This window comes from Prionailurus bengalensis, chromosome E1 (genome assembly GCF_016509475.1).
Source record: "Prionailurus bengalensis isolate Pbe53 chromosome E1, Fcat_Pben_1.1_paternal_pri, whole genome shotgun sequence".
Classification (NCBI taxonomy): Eukaryota; Metazoa; Chordata; class Mammalia; order Carnivora; family Felidae; genus Prionailurus; species Prionailurus bengalensis.
Window position 1 is genome coordinate 44,956,365 of NC_057347.1, and position 18,832 is coordinate 44,975,196.

At 56.5% G+C, this 18,832-nt stretch overlaps 1 protein-coding gene across 3 annotated transcripts in view; it reads left to right on the forward strand.

Annotated features, from left to right (window-relative positions):
- MRC2 (mannose receptor C type 2) overlaps positions 1-18,832 on the forward strand; it is a 52,692-nt gene that overhangs the window by 31,378 nt on the left and 2,482 nt on the right. For 2 of the 3 annotated variants that reach the window (XM_043584923.1, XM_043584924.1), the window contains exons 5-26: positions 70-183; positions 662-805; positions 3,404-3,592; positions 3,748-3,902; positions 4,840-4,947; positions 6,882-6,997; positions 7,470-7,618; positions 8,192-8,409; positions 9,108-9,250; positions 10,282-10,384; positions 10,650-10,788; positions 10,903-10,938; positions 11,239-11,399; positions 11,486-11,553; positions 12,292-12,392; positions 12,691-12,833; positions 16,478-16,592; positions 16,725-16,888; positions 17,053-17,161; positions 17,694-17,932; positions 18,101-18,269; positions 18,364-18,513. In XM_043584923.1, coding sequence (XP_043440858.1) covers positions 70-183; positions 662-805; positions 3,404-3,592; positions 3,748-3,902; positions 4,840-4,947; positions 6,882-6,997; positions 7,470-7,618; positions 8,192-8,409; positions 9,108-9,250; positions 10,282-10,384; positions 10,650-10,788; positions 10,903-10,938; positions 11,239-11,399; positions 11,486-11,553; positions 12,292-12,392; positions 12,691-12,833; positions 16,478-16,592; positions 16,725-16,888; positions 17,053-17,161; positions 17,694-17,932; positions 18,101-18,269; positions 18,364-18,513 — 3,033 coding nt within the window. Of the gene's footprint in view, positions 1-69; positions 184-661; positions 806-3,403; positions 3,593-3,747; positions 3,903-4,839; positions 4,948-6,881; positions 6,998-7,469; positions 7,619-8,191; positions 8,410-9,107; positions 9,251-10,281; positions 10,385-10,649; positions 10,789-10,902; positions 10,939-11,238; positions 11,400-11,485; positions 11,554-12,291; positions 12,393-12,690; positions 12,834-16,477; positions 16,593-16,724; positions 16,889-17,052; positions 17,162-17,693; positions 17,933-18,100; positions 18,270-18,363; positions 18,514-18,666; positions 18,781-18,832 lie in introns of those variants that run through there. The other variant, XM_043584926.1, reaches the window with a different exon arrangement.

An 18,832-nucleotide genomic window follows, 5' to 3' on the forward strand; every position in this document is an offset into this window, starting at 1 on the left:
GGGAGGGCACACAGTGGGAGGGCCGCGGGTAGGCCAGTCCCATTCTCACTGTCTCTGACTTGCTGTCAGGGCTCCTCACTGGCTACAGCTCCACGCTGTGGATTGGCCTTAATGACCTGGACACCAGTGGAGGCTGGCAGTGGTCGGACAACTCGCCCCTGAAGTACCTCAACTGGGAGAGTGGTGAGGCGTGGGGTTCGGGCGCAGGGTGACCTGGGGACTGCACAGGCATCTGGTCCCCTATTCATTCCTCCCCGGGAACCCTTCTCCAGGCCGTGTGGGGGAGGGGCGGCGGGGCAGGCTCCACCCCCTCCTGGACCGGGTCCCGCCCCATCCGGGCCCGTGCAGTGGCCTTGCGTAAACTAGAACCCCGATGCCCTCTCCTCAGGGCGCAGGGCCTGGGGCACGGGCTGGATTTCAGGCCCTGTCCGTCCCTTCAGCTGCACCCAGGGCACCGGCAGCCCGGCCAGGGAGGCGCCGGGGGCCTGCCACCAGTGTCGGGAGGAGGGTTTGGGCCCAAGGGGGGAGGGGGAGGCGGAGGTGAGAGGCAGCGAGGGGCCCCGAGGGAGCCGGAGGCTGTGAGGAGGGCCCGGAGGAGGCCCGGGTGTGAGTGAGTCTCTCTCCCCCGGGCTGCTGGCGCCCTCCCCTCCCCTCCCCACAGATCAGCCGGACAACCCGAGTGAGGAGAACTGCGGGGTGATCCGCACGGAGTCCTCGGGCGGCTGGCAGAACCGCGACTGCAGCATCGCGCTGCCCTACGTGTGCAAGAAGAAGCCCAACGCCACGGCCGAGCGCCCGGCCCCCGGTGAGCGGAGGTCCAGGCGCGGGGCGGGGGACGGGCCTGTCGGGCGGCGACACAAGGGACTCTCTGCTGATGGACTAACCGGAATGTGGTTACATGCTGGTAATCCGCACGGTCCTCGTAGCAGTCCCACTCAAGCCGGAGGTGACAGACATCTCAGCACACGACTGGAATATCCCGAGTTATGTACCACTATAAAAATATGTGTAACAAATGTTAGAGAAGACATGCCTAGAGAAGAAACTGCTTAAGCTCCTGAGAGTTAAGGAGGGCTTCATGGACGTGACGTTTGATTTGGGCTTTTTAAGTTGACTGTAAAGAGGTGTGAGGGAAGGGCATTCTTGGCAGAGGGAACAGCATGTGCAAAGGTGCAGAGGCATGGAAGTATACAGCAGCTTTAAGTTTGGTGAGGATTGCAGTCTAGTTGGAGTGTAGACTCTACATAGGGTGTGGTGTTTGGACCAGCAGCATGATGCTGTTATAAATGCAGACTCTCAGCCCCTCCACCTGGCCTCCATTTCACAGGATCGTCAAGCAAGGTGTGTGTGCAGGTGCAGCCAAGGCACCCTGGCTTAGAGGGCATGCTGAAGAGAACAGTTCAGAAAGGCAGGTTGCAGCCAGTCCCTGAAGGGTCTTGGCTGCTGGGTCAAGTTTGGGTGGGGCCAGGTAGGCTGTGGGGAGCCTCTGCGGGTTTTTAAGCCAGGGAGTGTCTTGCTCACATTTGTGATTCACAGAGATAGCTGTAGGGGCCTATGGAGGAGGTTGGGGTAATGGGCACAGCACCGTTCTGGGGACTGCTGCGTGTGGCTTTGGGCAAGGAGCTCTGTCTCTGAGCGCAAATCACGAATAAGCTCCTACCCCTTGCAGGGTTGTTGTAAGGCTGGAGACAGGGCCTTGCCCAAAGGAGCGTGACCGTGGGTAGCAGAAGATGTTCGTCAGTGTAGGTTGGAAGGGCTACGACAGGAGTCCAGTAGCCGTGGGAGCCACTGCTTTCTCTCCTCCTCCCCTAGGGATTGGCACCCCACACATAGGGCACCTCCCCTCTAGCTAGAGGGGCCTGGGGTAGGCACCAAGTCAAGGTCTTCTCAGACCTAGAAGGAAGGAGGGCCCTACTGTGGGCAGGCCTGACCTATCTGTGGCCCCCTTTGGGCCTAGCTCCTCACCAAGTCCCCTGGCTCCTGGATCTTCCCAGTGTGTCCCCATTGGGGGAGGTCTCCTCTGAGGCCTCCTGGATCTGCAGATGTGTCTGTGGCCTTGGACTGACTCTTTCATCTCACTTTGCATGAGGCATCTTTTCCGAGCAATTTCTCAAATGCGTTCTGTCTTCTGGGTCTCATCATGCAAGGCATGTCATTCCAAAGGCAGGCACCGTTGTGTCCGCAAGGCATCCATATTTCCTGAGTTTCTTTCCTCCCAACAGCCGGAAGAAGGCCCCGTTGGGTCTGAACTTGGGTTCTGTCTGTGGTGGCAGCCTTGGGTCTTAGCCGGGAGGCCCAGGAGATGATTGACAAGTCAGAGCCGAGGAGTGAGTCAGCTCAGGCTCAGGCCTCTGAGAAGCACTATGCTGGACCCTGGAGCGTCTCACAGAATGGAGTGGATCCCAGAATCCCGGTCTGGGGTGACGCTTCCAGTGGGTGCATGCTTTCCTGCCTGGCTGGGCAGAGTCCTGCCCGAGCCTGACATTGTGGGTGGTTTAGTAAAGTCTTGTTTTCTCTTGCCAAGGCCCAGGTGAGGGCTTGTTTGCTTCAGCTGCTCTGGGACCCGGATCCCTAGAGAGTGACCCTGAAATGCATGGAAGTGGGGGTGAGGAAGAGCCTGTCCCCGGTTAGTTTCTCAACCCTGAGTGGAGCTGAGGGTAGGGGAAGGAGCAAGTGACTTCTTGGGCCTCTGGCCTGGTGGCCCCACTTCCCCATCCCTACATCCTGAACTGCCGAGGTCGGCCCTGGGTCCACACTCAATATATGCTCTCTGAGGTAGTGACAGTGGTCTCATTTATTAAGCAAGGTGGACATGAGCTAAGTTTGAATCTTATAATAGGAAATACCATTAAAAAATGTTTTTAATGTTTATTTTGAGAGAGAGAGAGAAACAGCATGCGCGGGGGAGGGGCAGAGAGAGGGAGACACAGACTCCAAAGCAGGCTCCAGGCTCCGAGCTGTCAGCACAGAGCCCAACATGGGGCTCGAACCCACGAACCGTGAGATCAAGACCTGAGCCGAAGTCGGTCACTCAACAGACTGAGCCACCCAGGCACCCCAGGAAATCCCATTTACAGAGGAGGAAACTGAGGCTCCCAGGGCTGGTCTGACCTGAGTCTCCCCACGCATCTCTTTCTGAAAGCCCTAGCTGGAGGGGCTGTCCTGTCCTGGGTGAAATTTGCCACCACTTCCTGGGGCTCTGCTTCTGGGCTTCCAGCAGCCCTGGAGGGCTTTGTCTTTTTAGAACCTTTCAGCATTCGGACCTGTTCTGGCGGCCAGGGCTGATCTGAGGCAGGTGTGGGGAGGAGGTGACTTCAGGGCCCTGCCCATGTTGACACTCAGCGGGTCAAGGCATCCTGGCTGGGTGGCTTGGTCCTGAACGGCACCTCGTGGGTCTCCGCAGACGTGTGGGCCAACGTGAAGGTGGAGTGCGAGCCCAGCTGGCAGCCCTTCCAGGGCCACTGCTACCGCCTGCAGGCTGAGAAGCGCAGCTGGCAGGAGTCCAAGAAGGCGTGTCTGCGGGGCGGGGGCGACCTGCTCAGCATCCACAGCATGGCCGAGCTGGAGTTCATCACCAAGCAGATCAAGCAAGGTGAGCGGCTGCTCGTCCACACCCGGAGTGGAGGGCAGGGCCTTCCCAGCGCCCATCCGGTCCCACCCAAGAGGCTGTGGGACTGTCCCTCTGCTGCTGGTGGCTGAGGCTGACCTCTCCGTGCCTTCTCTCCCCTGTCCCCTGCTGCATCCCAGAGGTGGAGGAGCTGTGGATTGGCCTCAATGATTTGAAACTGCAGATGAATTTTGAGTGGTCTGATGGGAGCCTCGTGAGCTTCACCCACTGGCACCCATTTGAGCCCAACAACTTCCGGGACAGCCTGGAAGACTGTGTCACCATCTGGGGGCCGGTGAGAACCCCCTCTCCCCACCCTCCTGGTGCCGCTGTCAGCTTCTGCCTCTGTACCACCACCCCATGGCCTCTCAGAATCCCCCACTTCCCCACCAGCCCTTTCCCTTCCATGTACAGAGATCGCGAGGATTTGAATCCTCCCCACCCCCAACTGGCTGGGGCACCTTGGGCAAGTTACTTAACCTCTCTGTGCCTTGGTTTCCTCATCTGTCAATGGAACACTAACAGTGCGAACCTCAGACGGTCATTGGGAGGATTAAAGGAGTTAATTCTCGTGAAGCCTTGGGATTCTGCCTGGCACGATCTTGGTCTACCGGCTGCCCTTCCCTACCGGCAGGTGGCATCAGAAGCCACATTTTGTGGACACACTCCATTGGCTGGGCTGCTCTGTGCCAGCCCTACCCAGCCCAGGGTCCTGTCTCCTCAAAAAATTATGGGGTGATGGCTGTTTGCCATGGTTTGGGCTCAGATGCAGTGTGGGTAGATGTAGGAATTGATGTAGGGCTTCAAGTAGAGACAAGAGAACCTTTAAAAAGAGACCAAGTCAGAGGGACAGAGGATGGACTCCAGGGACAGACAGGACATTCTGCTGTGAGATGCTGCAAAACGGTGCCAGGACTGTAGAGACAGAGCCATCTGGCATAAGGGACGCTATTTAAAAATTTATAAACAATTATTTGTTGAGTGTCTGCCACGTGCCAGACATTCTCCTGGGGACTGGGACACAGACACCTCTGCCCTCTGGATGGAGCTAAAGGCAGATAAACTGCTGGCGAGGAGACTGGGGACACAGGACAGTCTGGAACACAGAGAAGACAGGTCTCTTGCTCAGGATCACACAACAAGTTGGAGGCAGGGGCAGGTCTAAAAGTCAGGTCCGCCAAAGGGTTTGGGGGAGGGGGGTGCTGAGACTCTCCCTCATCCTGTGTCCCTAGGAAGGTCGTTGGAATGATAGCCCCTGTAACCAATCCTTGCCGTCCATCTGCAAGAAGGCAGGCCAGCTGAGCCAGGGGGCCGCCGAGGAGGACCACGGCTGCCGGAAGGTGAGGGTGCTTCTGGAGCTGCCCCTGGGTGGGGCCAACCAGAGGGGCTCCCAGAGGAGGGAGGGAGGGGAGAGCCTCCCCCGGCATCCTCCCGTGCTTGGCAGATCCCTCCTTCCTACTCTCCACACTGCTCTGTTCCAGAAAGAGTGATAGTGGCTGAGGCAGGGTGGGGGTAGGGTGGGGGCTGTTGGGAGGAAGCAGAGCTCCCCACCCCCGCTCTTTTTGGGGAAGCTACTTCTCAGAGGCGGCAGAGAACAGGAGATGGGTGCGGGCAGGCCCCCAAGTCCTCACCTGAGTGAGACTGCCGGGGTGCATCCCCCACCCCCGCCCGCCGGCTCTGTCTCTGCTGGCCCACACCTTGCCGTCTGACACACGGTGCGCTTGTCTGTCTCCTGGAGGAATGAAGCCCTTCTGGTGTCTCCTTCCTTGCATTCCTAGCCCCAGGGGCTTCCAGATGTTCAGGGAGGGAGAGGGCCAGGACTGCCCACGTTAGTGGGGCAGTGCGTGTATGAATGAGGGACCCATGTCCTCCTCCAGGCCCTCCCAGGCTCCCCACAGCCTGGCCCTCAGCCAAGCAGGGGCGTAAGTGGTGTGGATGAATAAGGGAGGTTACTCAAAAAAGACACTTAATGATGTTTTGGCCCCTGGTGGCTCCATCTGCCGAGGCCACGTTCCTGCCAGCCCCTTGCTGCCAGTCTGGCTCCTCACTCTGTTTTCCTTTACCGCACCCCCATCTCACTTGAACCCCATGCTCTCCCCCGGGGAGGAGCCCGATACAACGACAGGCACGACCTGAAGTGGGGAGGAGAGAGAGCAGGGGCCCTGCTGAAGCATCTGGGGGGCCGGCATGGGCAGGGACTGGCCCAGGGGCTCTGTCCTGGCTTGGGTGAGGTGGGGGCAGGGGAGAGAGGAGGAGTGACTAACGGCTCTGGCCCCAGGGCCACCTGAAATGTGCATGCAATGTTGAGCAGCCCCAGTTAACACCCTGGGAGACCTGGGGTCTTAGCACAGCCTCCCCCCACCCCGCCCCGCCCCACCAGCTTCTCTTTTGCTTGGGCTCATGCTCAAGGGGCTGTAACTTTCTCCCAACCTCAAATCCACCCCAGGCCTTCCCATTTCAAGAGCTCCTGGAGGTGAAGGCCCTGGCAGGCACCTTGTGTCATCTTAGGATGGAACAGGGCTGTGGTCAGGACAGGAGCAGCCTTTGTGGTGTGGGTTCAAGTCTGAGCTCCACCTTGTATTGTCTGTGTACAAAGTCCGATCACTGAATTTCTCTGAGCCTCGGCTGCTGTTGTGAAAGGCAGGAGCAGAGAGCTCAGGGTGGCCCAAGGGGCGGGAGGTCTGTTGGGTGAAGCCTTGCCTGGTCCCCTGGGCGTTGGATGGTAGAGGACCAACCACTGAGGAGCAGTGGTCTCTTCCAAAGCTTCGCTGCTCCTCGCTGAGGGTCCGTCCCCCCACCCCAGGCTAGCTGCCTCCTCTGCTCACTGTACCTTTTCCAGGACCCGAGGATTACCCAGCCTTTCCTGGCAGCTCTCCCAGCTTTTCAGCTCTGGTTTCGCAGCCAACTGGCAATTTTCCCACTGTGACTCTTGGTTTAAATGCCCGAGAGAGGAGTCCAGTGGGCCGCCCATCTTTCTTCACTGGCCCACAGGCGGGCCACTGGCTGCCTCCAGATCAGCCGCCCTTGGGCCATGCTTCCACCTCTGGTCTGGCAGTTGTGGGTGATGGTAGCGAGTGAGGATATGAAGTGATAAGATGCAGAACACAGCACAGGAAGAGCCGTCTCTGGTGTCCAACCAGTCCCCTCTGTCCTGTGCCCAAGCCTGTGGCACATTCAGTGATGCCACCATGGCATCCCCCACCCCAGGGATTCTGGCTGAGGGAGGAGAGTCCTTCCCACTGACGTCCCTCTTTTGCCCACTCTCTCGAGCCAGGGTTGGACATGGCACAGCCCATCCTGCTACTGGCTGGGAGAGGACCAAGTAAGCTACGGTGAGGCCCGGCGCCTATGCACCCATCACGGCTCTCAGCTGGTCACCATCACCAACAGGTACAGGCCGGGACCGTGTGCCCAGACCAGCCCTCAACGCCTGTCTCAGTGCCTAATGTGTACCTTGCACCAAACGGGGTGGCGTTGTAACATTAAGCACAGAGGGACCTGAGTCCTGGGAGCCTCAAATGGCTTCAGGACCTTTTTTCTAATATTGTCATGAGAATGATTCCCGTTTATTAAGTGACCCCAGTGTAGGGCAGGGCCTGGGCAGGGGCAGGAGCAGGAACAAGTGTAGATATGGGTTGGATGCCCAAGAGAGGCCTTGGCTGTGTCTGATTTTCTCTACTTTCTTCTCAGCAAGGCACGAAGGTGCAGGCAGTAGGCGGGGAGCTTGGTTGCTATGTGTCAGCTGTAGGGTCCCCATGGGTCCCCCAAGTTACTGGTTGGGGGGGCAGGGCATCTGGCCTGTGGCCCAGGGAGTGGTGGGGGCTGGGGTGAGCTCCCTGCCTGACCAGCTTCTCTTCTACAGGTTTGAGCAGGCCTTTGTCAGCAGCCTCATCTACAATTGGGACGGCGAGTACTTTTGGACCGCCCTGCAGGACCTCAACAGCACCGGCTCCTTCCGCTGGCTCAGCGGGGATGAGGTCATGTACACCCACTGGAACCGTGACCAGCCTGGTGAGCCCTTCCCGCACGGCACTTGGCCAACCCCTTCTTTGACCTTCCTTGGTGAAGCCAGGAGGCCATATGGACCTGCCCTGCCGGGACCGAGTCCCAGGGCTTCCCAGTAAACTGATTATTGGTACAGTGTGGTGAAATGGTTAGGGGCACAGGCTCTGGGGCCAAACCGCCTGGTGCATCTTTGAGCCTCAATTTCTCATCTGTCAAATGAGGATAAGGTACTTTGGGGTTGAGATGGATTAATAGATGTGAAGTGCCTAATTATTGTATGTGATGCTAGCACAGGTGCTTGCTAGTATGATTATTGCCATTTCACATTCATTATCTTTTGTAGCCTTTTCAATTTCATGACGAGATAGATGGTCAAATAGCCTCAGAGAAGTTAAGCGACTTGCCTAAGATCTCCCGCAGGAGTAAACACAGAGCTGGGACTCTGCCTCCATTCCCTTCCGGGTCCCTGCTGCCGGCCGAGCTGGTCACCCAGTGTGCAGGACCCGGCTGGGGTGGTGCCCTGTGGGGAGGACTGGACCACGAGTCCTCAGCAAACGGGTCTCTTGCTCCCCCCTCCAGGGTACAGCCGTGGGGGCTGTGTGGCCCTGGCCACGGGCAGCGCCATGGGGCTGTGGGAGGTGAAGAATTGTACCGCGTTCCGGGCCCGCTACATCTGCCGGCAGAGCCTGGGCACGCCGGTGACGCCTGAATTGCCTGGGCCAGACCCCACGCCCAGCCTCACCGGCTCCTGTCCCCAGGGCTGGGGGTCAGACCCCAAACTCCGGCACTGCTATAAGGTAGGCAGCCTGCCGGCGTGGGAGGAGGGAGAAAAGCGGGAGCAAAGGAGCTGCACGCCCGGGGTGAGGGCAGCCCCAGCAGGGCCCAGGCTCCATCCAGGCAACTGGCCCCCAGGGACAATGTTTCCCCACAGCAGCTTGCAGACAGAGGTAATTTCTGATGACAGGCTTGTCAGTGGAATGTCAGGTGTGGCACATAATAGGTGCTCGATATACATGTGAGGGATTGAAAAAAAAATCATGGAGATAATCAGTTTCAGAGGTTCCCAAATGTTGGGGCTGGGATGTCTGCTTTTCAGCATCATCTGGGCAGCTTGATAAAAATAAACTCCTGGGGCTGCCACTGTGGAGATTGGGATTTGCTAGATTGGGGTGGGGCCTAAATTTTTAAACCCTGCTGGGTTCGGGAGCCACTGACATAGTCCAAGGTTTTTTGTTACATGAGGAAACTGAGTCCAGGGAGGGGAAGGGACTGGCCCACAGCACACTGTGGCTGGTTCAGGGGTCTGGGCAGGGGTATTCTCTAGGAGCTGGCTGTGCTGGCTCCCCTCCCCGGAGCTCATTCTCTGTGGCGCAGGCTTGTCTTAGGTAGCCTGCACCCCCGGCCAGTGCGGCCCCAGCCCCCTTCCCCACTGCTGTCATGGGAGGACGTGTGGACCCATGGGGACAGCTGGGACACCTGGACTTTGTTCCTGTAGGTGTTCAGCTCAGAGCGGCTGCAGGATAAGAAGAGCTGGGTGCAGGCCCAGAGGGCCTGCCAGGATTTGGGAGCCCAGCTGCTGAGCCTGGCCAGCTATGAGGAGGAGCACTTTGTGGCCAACATGCTCAACAAGATCTTTGGGTACGGAGCCTGGGGCGGTGGCCTGCACGCACCTGTGTGGGCTCTTGGTTCTGCCGGGCGCAGGGGAGGGGGCAGGGTGAGGGCACCCCCGGTGAGGCCTGTCCGAGGGCTTGGAATGACCTGTGTATCCGCAGCGAGTGCCAGGACCATGCTGTCCTCCCTCAGGTAGCCGTCATCTCCCTGGACTTGGAGACTTTGTTGCTCACCAGTGTCAGGGAGCCAGCAGTGGCCCCCTCAGACTCACAGACTTTGACAAAAGTAACTGCCCTTCCCATCCCTCTGTAAACTGATCCAAGTTGAGCATCAACACCCAACACCCCCAACACCATCCCGTAACAACCCACTCTCCTCAATAAACCGCTTTTCCTGAGAAAGAGGAGGACAGAAGCTACAAAAATGAGCATTTGCCCATGGGGGTCCCTCCAGGACCCTGTGTCTGTCCTGTGGGCTCCCAGCACCCTATGACACAAAGCACGTTTAATCCCTTGGCACTGGGAAAAGGCCAAATGGACCAGGCTTCCTGAGATCTTAATTACAGGGCCATGTCTTCCCAGCAAACATCAAGGTTACGTTATTTGACGTAAATACAGCTCTTGTCAATGGCCTCTCACCACGTCTCAGGCACTGCACTAAACATTTAATCCTCATTCAGGCTTGTTTTCAACCCTACGAAGTAGACATTGCCACTGACCCATGTGGGCTGATAGAGAGGTTGGGTTATTTGCCCACTGTCACGGAGCTGCTCCACGGGTGACCCCAGACTGGAATCTACTTTTATCTGAGTCCAGAGCCCCAGGTCAATGCTCCATCCCCATCGACCTACTGAAATCCTGAAGTGAAAGCCCACAGTCTTGCTGGCAGGGCAAACCCCACCGGAAGGGAGCCAGGCCACCCTCCCCCAGTGAGCTGGGCGTCTGGTCCAGCGAGCTCAGTTCTCTGGGTGTGAAGTCCAGACGGGAGAGGCCCCAGGCCCTTGGGACTGCTCCTCTTATCCCCGTGTCTTCTGTCCCCACCCTTGTGTTGTGCTGAAGCGAATCAGAGCCCGAGATCCACGAGCAGAACTGGTTCTGGATTGGTCTGAACCGTCGAGATCCCGGAGCGGGACAGAGCTGGCGCTGGAGCGACGGCTTGGGGGTGAGCCGGCCTAGAGGGGACAGGCCAGCAGGTGGGCGGGGCTCGGTTGTAGGCGTGGTCTTTCGGGGCAGGACTGGTCCTGGAGGTGGGCGAGGTTTAGAAGATTTAGGGTATTTGGCTTGACCCCGCAGGGTAAAGAAAGGGGGGCGGGGCATCCAGCCCAGGTTAGGGGTTCCCAGCTCAGGTCGGGCCCCTGTTCGTCTGTCCTTCGGACGCTGAAGCGTGTGCCTCGTGCCTGATAGCTCTCTCGTATCTCGACCTCCAGTTCTCTTATCACAATTTCGACCGGAGCCGGCACGACGACGACGACATCCGGGGCTGTGCAGTGCTCGACCTGGCCTCCTTGCAGTGGGTGGCCATGCAGTGTGAGACGCAGCTGGACTGGATCTGCAAGATCCCTCGAGGTTGGGTGGGATGGCGCTGGGAAACGGGGGGATGGGGTGAAGGGCGTCGGTGCGGGGAATCCGGGGGAGGGGTCTCCGTTCCCTGCAGCGTCTCTGTCCCTGTTGTCCCTGTAGGCACAGACGTGCGGGAGCCCGACGTCAGCCCACAAGGTGAGGCCCCCACCCGGGCTGTGTGGAGAGGGTGAGGGGCGTCACCTCCCGGGCAGGGCCTGGCTGAGATGGAACGAAAGGAGTTAGGGATTCGAGCCCAGGGAAGGGGAATCGGGACGCCTGGAGCCCTGTCGGCCTCCGTCTCCAAGCAGGGGCAAGCTTGGGCCTGGAGTGGTTCCTGCCCCGGGTCCTAGCGGCTCGAAAGCCACCTACTGCCTGCCTTTGGACCGGGCCTTGCCCACCGGGAGAGCAAGCAAACCCTGGCTGGCCGCTACTCGCATGCTCACACTGCCCCCGCAGGCCGGCGGGAGTGGCTGCGTTTCCAGGAGGCCGAGTACAAGTTCTTCGAGCACCACTCCACGTGGGCCCAGGCGCAGCGCATCTGCACGTGGTTCCAGGCCGAGCTGGCCTCTGTGCACAGCCAGGCCGAGCTGGACTTCCTGGGGCACAACCTGCAGAAGGTGAGCACTTGAGCGGGCAGGGGCCTGCAGGCAGGACCTGGAGGAGAGGCCCTGCCACCCCTCATCTGCCTGACCGGTTTCCCCAGTTCTCTCGGGGCCAGGAGCAGCACTGGTGGATCGGCCTGCACACTGCAGAGAGTGACGGGCGTTTCAGGTAGGAGCTTTCGGGGGGGGGGGGGGGGGGGGGGGGGGGAAGGGGGGGAGGGGTAGCAGGTGTGGGGGGTGCACATGCCTGGATGGCCACCCACGGCCCAGGTGGGAGCTAGGGAGGCTGAGGACAGAGGCAGATAGATCTGAATTTGAATCCAGCTCTGTTCCTCACTGGCTGTGTGGCCTTGATCGAATGGGCCTTGATTTTCTCACCTAAAAATGAGAATAATGCTGCCTGGTAAGATTGCTCTGAGGATTAGAAAGAAGGTATGTGAAGTCTTTAGCACAGCATCCAGCATATAATTGGGCACCAAATAATGGCAGCTCATATTATGCTGGGGCCACTCTTGAATAAGGCCCCCTCAGGACATGGGCAAGAACATATGATGTCCAGAGGGCTCTCTCTGTATTCAGTACCCACCTACCATGCATGAAGAGGCTTGAGGCAGCGAGGACCAGGAGCACATAGGTATCTCAGCACACTGTTGCCCTTGGGCCTCTGCTCTGGGATTCTTGGGCTTTTCTAGGTAGAGAATGAGAGCCCAGGGAGGGCTGGGCTTTCCCTGGAGGCACCAGGTCTCTGGGTCCCCAGCTGCCCTGAGCTCAGTAGCCTCATTCTCAGCCTGGAGCCCCTGGACTTGGGCCCTTTCCTGCCCCCCTTTTGGTGGCCTTCATTGCTGCATACAAGAGAGGTTGGGCCCAGGGCCAATGCTGGAGTCACCTCTGCCTGGTGCCATTGCAGGTGGACAGATGGCTCCATTATAAACTTCATCTCCTGGGCACCCGGTAAACCTCGGCCCATCGGCAAGGATAAGAAGTGCGTGTACATGACCGCCAGCCGAGGTGAGAGCAAGGCGGGGGCAGAGAGGGTGCAGAAGCCCAGGAGAAAGTTGATGTTGGGGGCAGTGAGGTGAGCCTAGGCAGGACCGACAGTCTCTTCTCATTCTCTTTGTTCCCACAACCCAAGAGGGGCTAGACCCAGAGAGGGGACCTGTCTCCACGGTCCAGCAGCCATAGAGGACTAGAGTTTAGATAGAGCTGGACACAGGCACCTGACCCCCATGCTCTTTTCTTAGGGCATGAGGTAAGGGTGCTGCCCGCCCTGCCCTATGCTAGAGCGACCGCCCCCCTCTTTCTGCAGAGGACTGGGGGGACCAGAGGTGCCTGACAGCCTTGCCTTACATCTGCAAACGCAGCAACAGCACTGGAGAGCCACAGCCCCCAGACCTGCCGCCCACGGCTCTGGGGGGCTGCCCCTCTGGCTGGAAGCAGTTCCTCAATAAGGTAGGAGATGGGGAGGGGGCCCCCCAAGGGAGTCAGGGGAGAAGATGTGAACATGGCAAGGCCGACTTTCAGGAGTCCTGGCCCTTCGGCAACATCAAATTCGTGGCCCCTTGCCTGTGCCCACCAACGTCTCTCCTGCTTAGCCCTGGTGCCGGGGTTAGACTCCCTGGAAAACAACTTCTTTTGGTAGCACCTTCTAATCCACCAGGTAGAGTGTCCACATAGTGCGGTGAGTTTTCGAGATTAGTGGTTGCCAAACATTTCGATAATGTTTGATAATTTTGATAATTCCTGTTAGGAAACAAAATACTGAACGTTCAAAGAATATGTATGTACATTGTATATATGTGTGTGAATATGCATATATTTACTTCTGTACTAATGTGATTAATGTTATATGTATTAAAATACGCACAAGAACAAAAGAATATAAAGCATGAGCTAAAGATTGAAAGAGAATACAGGTATTTTTTTGAAAAAGTATTAAAAAAATTTTTTTAATGTTTATTTATTTTTGAGAGAGAGAGAGAGACAGAGACAGAGACAGAGACAGAACATGAGTGGGGGAAGGGCAGAGAGGGAGAATTTGAAGTAGCCTCCAGGCTCTGAGCTGTCAGCACAGAGCCCAATGAGGGGCGGGGGTGGGGGGTTGAACTCACAAACTGTGAGATCATGACCTGAGCTGAAGTTGGATGCCCAACTGACTGAGCCACCGAGGGGCCCCTTGAAAAAGTATTTTTAAGTTAAGTTTAAAAATGTTTTCTATATTAGTGGTATGAGAAAGGCCTCAAAAATGATCAATGATAATAATTTTTTGTATTTAATTTGGATAAGAGAAGGTAATTGCATTATTTCATTATTTAAAAAAATATCTTGGTCTGACACTTTGTGATTTGGGGCTTCACAGGTCTTCGAATTATTTTGGATTTAATGGTTATTGTAGACGAAAAGGTTGCCTCACAAAGACAAATACATCAGAATGAAAAAGTTCATTCATTGTTGGTTGGACTTTTTTCATTTCCCCGTCTTTCTACCAGTTAAACAAAGGTTTTTGTTTAAAAATCAGCTACGAAGTTTCCGCATTCTAAACTAATCTGCCTCATAAACTAATCAGAAGACCTGATTAAGATGGTTTAAGAACAAGCCTTTGGAAGATTTTTTTTTGAAACGCCATTTAGGAAATTCTTTTCCCAAGGGTTCTGAGTGTGCAGATAGGAAAGTTTGGGGCGGTAACATGAATCAGAAGGGATATGTTTCCAAACAGGGCTTCAAAATGTTCCTTCAAGAGTGTGAATTTCTTCCCCAAAGTGGTTACTTCTGCACTAGTGGGTTGATTTATAGATCTGATTAGACCTTCATTGTTTTCACCTCGTGGTGAAAACACTGCTGAGAGGAGCAGCAGTTTTTTGTTTGTGCTGGCATCATGAGTATGAGCTTCAGTCCCTGCTTGCTTTGCCGAGGTTGTAAAACCACTTAGCTGGATTGTGAGGATTAGATTAGTTAACCCCAGATCATATAATCCGTAAATCTTTGTCCTGTAGTGGAGTGCAGCCAGCCCTTGGTGTCATGGAGCTCTTACTGTCTTCAGAATATGCAAGAGAATATTATATCTTTTCTAGAAACAAACACGTGTATTATTAAAACTTCGGAAAACACAGAAAGAAAAAATAAAATTCACTCACTCATCCTCTCCAGAAATAACCACTATTAATATTATTACTCCGCTTCTTGCCTTTTTCCATATAATTGAGATTGTACTACCTAACACGATCAAACTACGTAACACGATCAAACTACGTAACACGATTTTCTTTCTCAGGGCTGTATTTTGAGCATTTTTCTCATGTCATTACCTTTTTCAAAAACTTACTCTTGTGGCTTCTCCTACCTGATATAAAACAATATATCATATGTAGGTAATTGGTCTCTTTCTTTAAAAAACATTTTTTTTAATGTTTATTTATTTTTGAGAAAGAGAGCGTGTGAGCGGGAGAGGGGCAGAGAGAGAGGGAGACACAGAATCCGAAGCAGGCTCCAGGCTCTGAGCTGTCAGCACAGAGCCCGACGCAGGGCTTGAACTCACGAACTGCGAGATCATGACCTGAGCCGGAGTCGGACACTTAACTGAGCCACCCAGGCGCCTCTAACTGGTCTGTCTGTCTTAATGCATCAGCATCATTGTGAAGATACCAGTTACTCCCCTGTCAGAAGCCTTTGAATTATGAGAGGCTGTTTGCCCCTTTGCTCCCTGGCCCCAGATACCTTGCTCTGCTAGTTTTTTGCCCTCTTTGCAGCCCCATAGCATTTGGATGTAAGGATCCACCTCTCCCACTAGCCTTAAGCTCCTGGAGGGCAGGGCCACTGGCTCCTGACATATCACTAAATATACTTGCACATGATAGGAGGTCCCGTAGTGTTTGTTGGGCTGGGCTGAATACTTCCTCTCTTTAACTGCTGATACTTGCTGATACGGGTGTGACCTTGCTGCTTCTCATCTTGTGACTAATATTGCTAGTTATTTAGAGGAGGCCTCCGTGTCTCTGAACTGCTTCTGTGAAACCAAATGCATGGGCTTCATGATAAACCTCCCCCAAACTCTTGCGTTATTTCTGGGCTTATAGTTTTCTACCCCAAATCTGACGTTTGCATCAGTAAGCTCATGGTAGAGCTGGTCATAAGAGTAATAGTAAGAGCTTTTACTTGTTAAGCTCCTGCTCCTGTGTTGTGCACTGTTCTCTTTAACCTTTAAAATGACCCCAAAAGACAGATTTTTTTTATTCCCATTTTACAGAAGGGTTAAGTTAGATCTGGAATCTGAGCTGCACGTCCCCCCGGCCCTCTGTGACTCCAAAGCTTCCTTCCTTTCTTTCTCCTCCATCCTACCAAGGAAGAAATCACTGGAAGTCATTCATTTTTAAATAGTCTTCACTTGAAAGATTTCCCACACAGGGTTCCTTTGACCTTACAGAAGTAGTGAAGGTGGGAACAGAGAAACAAAATTACAGAGTTACAGGCTGCTGCCTAATAAAGATCATTCGAAAGTAAAGCTAAGGTTGGGGCGCCTGGATGGCTCAGTCAGTTGAGAGTCCGACTTCAGCCCTGGTCGTGATCTTGTGCTTTATGGGTTCAAGCCCCGTGTCGGGCTCTGTGCTGATAGCTCATAGCCTGGAGCCTGCTTCAGATCCTGTGTCTCCCTTTCTCTCTGCCTCTCCCCTGCTTGTGCTCTGTCTCCCCAAAATAAATAAACATTAAAAAAAAAGATAAGGATATCATACAGATGAACTTTTAAGTTCATGGGGTAAAATAGCGGATTTCAGGCAACACTCAAAAACGTGTTTAAGCTGAAATTGAGACAGACCTTGTCTCCATGCGTGGTCCAGGCTCTGCTGTCATAGGTAATAGAGACTTTGGTGACCCAAAGAAATCCTGCCACTGACAAACTCTCCCGAGTGTAGGGATGTGTGTGTGAATGTGGGGTGCTGGGCTGAGAGGGCGCCAGAGCCTTAGATGTCCTGATTCTGATTTATTGTTCTCACAGCCCTCAAAGCCTCTCAGGGCCTGCCACTGAGGGCTGCACAGCAGAGTTTCTGGGTTTGTGGGACAGGATGGTGGGGCATGACATCATGTCTCCCCCTCCGCCCCAGTGTTTCCGAATCCAGGGCCAGGACCCTCAGGACCGGGTGAAGTGGTCAGAGGCACAGTTCTCCTGTGAACAGCAAGAGGCCCAACTGGTCACCATTGCCAACCCCTTAGAGCAAGGTAGGGCCAGCCCATGGGAGGGCCCCAGTATCCTCTGACGCGATCCTGCCCCCCCCCCCCCCAAGATGGCTAGAGCCGAGTGAGCAAGGGGCTGTCCTGTCACTCATAATTCTCTCTTCTGGGGAACTGTAGCCTTCATCACAGCCAGCCTGCCCAATGTGACCTTTGACCTTTGGATTGGCCTCCATGCCTCTCAGAGGGACTTCCAGTGGGTGGAGCAGGAGCCTCTGCTGTATACCAACTGGGCACCTGGGGAGCCCTCTGGCCCCAGCCCTGCTCCCAGTGGCAACATACCGGTGAGGAAGCCCCTCCCTCTGCACCCCCACGCCAACCTGCCGCACTTGCCTTCACTCCCGGGGTCCCCCTGTCTTCCAGCCTCTTTGCTCAGAGTGCAGCCTTTCCAGGGCAGTGGCACAGGGGAAAGCTGCCGGGGCTCCCCTGAGCAGTTCCTTTCCCCCAGACCAGCTGTGCGGTGGTCCTGCACAGCCCCTCAGCTCACTTCACTGGCCGCTGGGATGATCGGAGCTGCACGGAGGAGACGCACGGCTTCATCTGCCAGAAGAGCACGGGTACGTGTCACCAGCGAACTCAGAAACGTCAGCACTGGGGCCAGATGCTGTGGGCCATGCCAGGAGGAATGAAACATAGTCTCATAGACCCAGGACCCCCCCCTGAGGTCACCCCCAGAGTCTAGTATCTGCTTGGGAAGCAGATGGGCAGAAAGGCCAGGCGCCAGTCAGAGGGAAAGGCAGTGAGTGCTGAGGGTCTCAGGAGGAAGGTTTGGGAGGATGGAGGGCTGACAGGGGGCAGCTAGACACTGCGCGTGCCTGTTGTCAGGAACCTGAAGTTCCGCATCTGAGGCACCTGCAGCCCCGTGCATGTTCTACATGGGTTCCTGGGGTAGGACTAGGTTGCTCCTCCATTTATCAGCAAGAATGTGTTCTTAGGAACAGTGGCTAACATTTCCTGTTAGTCTGTGCCAGGCACCGTGCCCGGCAGAGACCTGGTCTCTGCCCCGTGGCTGGTGCTCTCTCAGCTTCATGCCTGGAAGTGGGGTGAGGGAGGCAGAGCCTGGCCTGAGCTCTGCCCCCTTCCCTGTAGACCCTTCCCTGAGCCCATCCCCAGCAGCGTCGCCCCCTGCCCCGGGCACTGTGCTCTCCTACCTCAACGGCACCTTCCGGCTGCTGCAGAAGCCTCTGCGCTGGCATGACGCCCTCCTGCTGTGTGAGAGCCGCAACGCCAGCCTGGCCCGCGTCCCTGACCCCTATACCCAGGCCTTCCTCACTCAGGCCTCCCGAGGGCTGCGCACCCCGCTCTGGATCGGGCTGGCCAGTGAGGAGGTGGGCCCCCAACACTTGTCCTGACGCCGGGGCTGGGGACCGCTCCCCTGATTTCCCTCCCTGTCTCCTCCCGACTCCTTGCCTTACCTTACCCACCTTCCGCTACCCCCCCATCCCCTCCCCCCACTGGCCCCCTTCTTCCCACCCTGATGGCCCCCTCGTGCCCAGGGCTCCCGGAGGTACTCCTGGGTCTCGGAGGAGCCGCTGAGCTATGTGAGCTGGCAGGACGGGGAGCCCCAGCAGCCAGGGGGCTGCGCCTACGTGGACGTAGACGGGGCCTGGCGCACCACCAGCTGCGACACCAAGCTGCAGGGCGCCGTCTGTGGTGGGAACAGTGGTGAGTGCCCAGCCGCTGGGGCCGAGGGGTGGGCAAGGCGCAGGTTATCCCGGGGAGGATTCTGGGACACTTCTTCAACCCTGCACCCCCGCAGGGCCCCCTCCTCCCCGAAGAATAAGCTACCACGGCAGCTGTCCCCAAGGGCTGGCCGACTCCGCCTGGATTCCCTTCCGGGAGCACTGCTACTCCTTCCACATGGAGCTGCTGCTGGGCCACAAGGAGGCGCTGCAGCGCTGCCAGAGAGGTGGGCCGGGGCAGGCGAGTGCCCACGCGTGGGCGTTTCAGGTGGTGGCCCCTGGCGTGGACACTTACAGACTCCATGGATGCAGTCCCCCTGCTACTCTCCACCTGTAGGCCGCACTCACACATAAGTGCCCCGTCGTGTTCCGATTTACAGGGACCACATGTGACGTTACACGCATGTAACACCTGCCACACACACGCAGACGCCCAGACTCCACACCATCCTCTACCCAGGCTGCCAGAGAAGAGGGCTGGGGCCTCTGGGAAGGGGGAGGGGGGTCTCCGCCACCCCCTGGGAGACCTGTCTGCCCTGACATGGG